This window comes from Capsicum annuum, unplaced genomic scaffold (genome assembly GCF_002878395.1).
Source record: "Capsicum annuum cultivar UCD-10X-F1 unplaced genomic scaffold, UCD10Xv1.1 ctg3234, whole genome shotgun sequence".
NCBI lineage: Eukaryota > Viridiplantae > Streptophyta > Magnoliopsida > Solanales > Solanaceae > Capsicum > Capsicum annuum.
The window spans coordinates 56,922-62,921 of record NW_025839043.1 but is presented as its reverse complement, the minus strand read 5'-3'; the positions used below and the strand labels follow the sequence as shown (position 1 = coordinate 62,921).

The window sequence follows — 6,000 nt, the reverse complement described above, 5'->3', positions numbered from 1 at the left end:
ACCCCTTAAAGAGTTTTGGGGAGGAGCAATATTAAGTAAAGTACTATTACAAATTGCAACTTTCCTAGAGAAAGCATTTCCTAATTTGTTTGCTTCTAAGGCTTCAGCTGCACACATAGGAGAAAATGTTAAAATTTGCAATTGTCCAAAATTTGTATCACTGATCCCCGACTTTGCTATGGCATCTGCAACTCTATTCTGCTCTCTACATGAATGTTTCAGAATTGGTAAACCCAGTGTCTCGATGAAGGACCTCTCAAAAATTATGTTGCAATAGACAAGATGGTTTTTGTTAGCATATCTACAACAGTAGATGAATCACAGTTAATTTCAAGTGGATTTAAGCTAATACAAACTGCTATCTAAGGTCCCCCAGAATAGTCAAAAGCTCAGCCTGTTGGGCATTGACATGGGGCAAAGATTTAGTGTAGCCTAAGATTCACTCACCCCTATGGTTCCAAAAGGCACCTACTAACTTTTCGGTGCCTGGTTGGAGTTTGATGTTGGTATAAGTGTTGATTTTAAAAGTGTCATGTTTAGAAGGTTCTCATTTTAGATAGATGGTGGTGTATTGTTTTGCCTGACCTGGATACTTCCTCACAAGAATCTTATACTCCTTAGCCTGGATAATGGTGTGGTTAGCAGTAATAGTATTACTTCCAGTGCTAAACAAGAAATCATTCCTGTTTAGAAAAATATTCCAAAAATAGAAGGAGAGGATGGTATTCTAGTTGTATAACTCATTGAAAGGTTTGTATTAGATAGTTTTCTAGGTAGTCACCCAGTTGTCAGAATTGATGTCCTGAAGGTCAAGAGTGGAAATAGTGTTGCAATGGAAAAGGATACTGGTCCAGAAGGTAAAGGCTTTAGGACAGTGGAAGAAAATATGAGAGATGTCCTCTTGGTGGGTTGGGCATTGTTTACAGGTGGAGGGCACTCCCATGCCTATGTGGTTCAGAAAGATACTAGTAGGGATCCTTTTATGAAGTAGAAGCCAGAGGAAAGTCTTGATTTTTTTAGGAGCATTAAACTTCCAGATCCACATAAAATCTTTGCTAGTACTACTCCCTTGGTTGTTGCTGCTAGCTTGGATGTTTATGTAAGCACTGTTCATGGTAAATTTTCCATCCTGGGAATGATTCCAAATGAGTTTATCTTCAAGAATGGACTGGGAAGGCATAAAGGAGGTAGTTATAATGTTCAAGAGGTTCACAGGTAGAGTGAAGGAGATGGAATTGAGGAACCAGTTCCACGATTACTGATGTCCCTGCCAGAAAGCAGATCCTCTCCTTTGTTGAGGGGTCTCTCAATAAGGTTCCTAATGCTGGGGGAGTTGGGAAACCATTTATCCCTGAAGAATTTGACTCTATTGCCTTTGTGGACAATCTATCTAGGACTATAAGAGCATACCTCCCAATCTTTTTTGATATATTTCCATGTCTTGGAAATGATCCTTTTTGGGGATTAGGTGGGGTATGGTGTACAGTACTTGTAATAGAGGACTTTTTCCCAAAGTTTTTAGGTATTATTGTAGAATTTCCATGAGAGGATGGCATGGGCAGCTTTGTTGCTGAGGTCACTTCTCTAAATACCCAGACCTCTCCTATTTTTAGAAGAGGTGATTGTATCTCAACTAAGAAGATGAATTTTCTTCTTCTCAGTAGTGCTTCCCTAAATGAATTTTTTTTGCAATTGATTAATGGATTTATGGATCTTTTGAGGGAGGCGAATATACTTCATGACATGGGAAGGGATACCTCAAAGGGTAGACTTCACTAAGACAATTCTACCAGCCATATTGAGCATTTTAGTTTTCCAGCTAGAGAGTTTAGTATGCATTTTATCCAGAAAAAACTGGAATCAGCATTTGTGGGCTTGGAATGGAAGATTGGGAAGCCAAGATACTTACCAAAGATTTGGCTGGCATTAATATTCAGGGTCCAAGTGCAAGCTGGGGAGGTCTCTGGTTTATAATTAGAAGAGAAGATGACCTTGGATTTTGCTCTGTTGAGTTTTTGCTCGAATTTAAGATAAAATTTAGAGATAGTGTTATTTATGAATTCACAGTCTTTAAGGCTAGCTTTTGAGAATAGGGTTAGGTCATCTGCAAAGAAGAGGTGGGATATGGAGGGGCCCTGCTTTGAGATGCTGATAGGTTTCCATGTCTTAGAATAAACTTTTGCATTAATGACTCAAGAGAGTCTTTCTATGCACAAGATAAAAGGTAAGGTGAGATGGGATCACCTTGCCTGATTCCCCTTGAAGAAAGAAAGGCTTTTGTTTTGGTCCCATTCACAAGGATAGAGATAGAGCTGGAGGAGACACAATACATGATCAAGTTGACCAAAGTAGGGGCAAAACTAAAATAGGTGAGGGATTCTTTGATGAAGGGCCATTCAAGCCTGTCAAAGGCTTTTTCAATGTCTATTTTTAGGATTGTGTTCCCTTTTTTCCCTTTCATTTTCTTGAAGTGAGTTATGAATTCTTGGACAATGATTACATTGTCAAAAGCTCTTCTATTAGAAAGGAAGCTTTCCTGGTTTGGACCAATTAATTTGGGTAGAAAGGGTTTGATTCTGTGGACAATTATTTTTGTGATCAACCTGTAAAAGGTATTGCACAAGCCAATAGGTTTGAAATTTTTAATTTGACAGGCATTGTTACACTTGGGGATAAGGCAAAATAGGGTTTCATTCATGGTAGGGTCCATAATGCCACTTTGGAAGGCGTCTTTCTAGAAAAGTATGACATTATTCCCTACAATGTGCCAGTATTTTTGGAAGAAGATGGGATGGATTCCATCAGGACCCAAGGCCTTGATAGGCTTGAAGGAGTTTATGGCATTGATAATTTTTGAGTCTCTTCGAGGAGCTTCAAGAAGACTTGCTTCAGAGCTACTCAGGTTATTGTTGTAAGTGTTGTTTTGAGGCTGTGAAGGGTAGTTTTTGGTGGAGGAAAGGTGTTCAATGGTGTAGAGAGTAGAGTAGAAATTAGTAATGTGGTTGGAGATGTCAGATTGGTCCAGGATCTAATTCCCTAAGTCATCTTTCAGGGAAAGGATTTTGTTTCTTCTTCTCTTATTGAGGGTGGTAAGATGGAAGAATTTAGTATTTGAGTCCCTCTCTAAGTGCCAGCTTATTCTGTATTTGGTTCTCCAGAAATCCTCTTCAAACTTAAGTAGTTTGTCATATTCCCGGGTCAGCTCTGTTTCAAGATTTTGGAGGAACTGACCATAGGAATAGTGTGGGGAGTTTTGAATCCCTCCAATTCTGGATAACATTCTCTTTATGTTGTGGAAGAAGTTACCAAAAGTTTCCCTATTCCAAGCATTGGAGTTCTGCTGGAGGTTAAGGATGGCATTGGTTATGTTGTTAGAAGGGTCAAATGAGCAGTGGATGACTCTTTCGAATGTGGGATGCTTACACCACGTGGGTTTCATTCTAAAAGGACTACTTAATCTGGGGGACCCTGATTTATAAGGTTGACCAGTAAAGAGCAGTGGTTAGAGTGGGTGCGATATAGGGGGGTAATGTTAGGTTCAAGGTACCTTTGGACCCAAAGGTTATTAGCAAGACACTTGTTTAGTCTTTCAAGGATGAGGCTACTCCTGTTTTTGTACCTCTTGTTGATTCAAGTGTACTTGCTCTCTTTATAGCCTACGTTAACTAAGCCACACTGATTAATACAGTCCCAGAAGAGGTTTGCTCTTCTATTAGTTATACAGTTCCCACCATATATCTCATTAGCTTGGAGGACTTCATTGAAGTCTCCTCCTAGCAGCCATTCTCCCTGGTGGTTTTGGGACATAGTCATGAGGTTGTCCCAGAGTTGACTTCTTAGGTGGAAGTCGGTGCTAGTATAAATGGCCGAAAATCTCCAAAAGAGAGAGAGGAGTGGTTTACCTTAACCATGGTGTGGATGGCTTGGATGGTGATGGAAATATCTTCTAGTTTGAGGGAATTGTCCTTCCACATGATAATAATGCCTCTAATCTACCTACAACAAGGAATTGAATTTGGTTATCAAATCAAAACTCAGAAGTGATCCCTTATGCTCAGTTTCATACCTGATGGTTTACCTAAGGTCAAAACGAGCACGACATTATGGACTCTAAAAGAATTTAATTTTGTACAGAGCCGCCACCTAATTTTTAAGGAAAAATAGGAAACCTATTTATCTGTTTAACAAGTATGACTTTATTTAATCTACGAAACTAGTTTGAGTTTTAGGTAAGGGTTCAAATTATTTCGAAGGTAAGGGGTTAAGCACCCTTCAAAATTCACAAATGTGACTCCCGGACAGACTTGGATTTATTAAAAAATGAAAGAAAAAATTGATGTTTATAAATATAAAATGCGTTTTAAAATAATCTACATTTAAAGTGTGTATAAATTACATATTTCATCATTAAAATGTGAACGTAAAAGTATGTAAAGACAGGTAACCAAAGTACATAAGAATATATTTGAAAAATGAAAAGGAATTCATAAAAGAATGTATTTTTAATTTTCTCTGATTAAATACCTAAATTAATTTGATAATTTTGTTTGATTAAATACCTAAATTAATTTGATTCTTTTTTGTATCAATATTAACAGCCTAAGTTTGCCAAACGTGTGGTGAAGTTTGTATAAATAAAGAATATCTCCGCCCAACGCTCCAAAAAATAAAATTTCACTATGATAATATTTGTACAAGTATAAAAATATAAAAATACAAACACAAAATTTAAGGTCTTCTTTGAATATCATTCCCGACGAGTATTCCCAATAACATGTATAAAAACTTGTAATAACAGTGTTAGTAATAAATAAATAATAATAAAATAAATTATAAAGGTATGTGTGCATATATGTATTTTAAAATATAATTTTGTTAAAAACTGGGCTCAGATAAAGTTTTTTAAAAATTTATACAAATTTCATCATTGCCCGAATTTATTTATATACGTAATATCCGTCTTTTTATTTGTAAAAGCCTCAGAAATCAATGGAAAATTTCTTCATCAGCCAAGTGTCGGCCCTTGATATAAAATAGTAAATTTGAGAAAAAAAAGTTCGTCTTTCGTAATGGGATGGCTTCAAAAATCTGACGAAAAGATAATGTCATTGGCCAATAGTGTTGTATTTATTCGATAGCAGTGTAATACATAACAAAGCTATAAAAATAAAGGAAATGTCTAAAACAGTCCAAAATTAACTAAATAGGAAAGAAGAAGCATTTTCAAAGTAATCTTTTGAATAAAAAATCAATTCAAAACTAACGGAGCAGTCTATAACACAATATAGCAATAACATATTAATGACAGAGATAGTCAAAAAATAGTCAAAAATTTGTAGCAACAAATTTAATGTTAGCAGTAAGCAAAACAGTCAGCAAAATCAAACAAACAAAATTAAAGTCAAAATATTTATCGGAGGAAACCAACATCTCGCTGAAACATCACCGGACAGTATGTATTTTTCAGTCAAGTTTGGTCTACTCTAGTCAGATCTAAAAGAGAATAAAATTATACAGGAACAAACATTATAAAATATCATCGACCGTCAAACGGCAAGAGAACGACGGAGCAAGCATTTTCCGGCCAAGTTCACCAAAAAGAGAGGGAGAGGGATGATAGCGACAATAGTGGTGGTATTAATGGCCTAAGCTACGGTATGAAGAGGAAAAAGGGGGAAAAGGGTGGTGGCTGGTTCGGTTCTCCGGCGGTGAATATGCAGCGACGGTGGTAGGAGACTTCGTCAGTCATCACATCGACGAAGAACGGCGAAAAAAGGAAAAAAGAAAAGAAGCAGTAGCAGCGGCAGTGCATCGAACTCGTTGGTCGTTACTTCTAGCGAGCCAATGACAGTGAGGGAATAGAGGAGAAGGGGAAGAGGAGTGTGATGGTGGTGAGTTGTTGGTTGCCGGCCGTTCGGTGGCCAATTTTGACGGCGGCAGTGATGAAGAGAAGAAGAGAAAGAGCGTGAGATTGAGAGAGAGAAATGGAGGATGAAGTTT

At 37.4% G+C, this 6,000-nt stretch overlaps 1 protein-coding gene across 1 annotated transcript in view; it reads right to left on the bottom strand.

Annotated features, from left to right (window-relative positions):
• The window catches only part of LOC124891214, a 28,591-nt gene that overhangs the window by 8,527 nt on the left and 14,064 nt on the right, over window positions 1-6,000 (bottom strand). Inside the window, exon 2 of the mRNA XM_047403027.1 lies at window positions 3,903-3,996. Within this exon, the coding sequence (XP_047258983.1) occupies window positions 3,903-3,974 (72 nt within the window). The 5' untranslated portion in view covers window positions 3,975-3,996. The remainder of the gene's footprint in view (window positions 1-3,902; window positions 3,997-6,000) is intronic.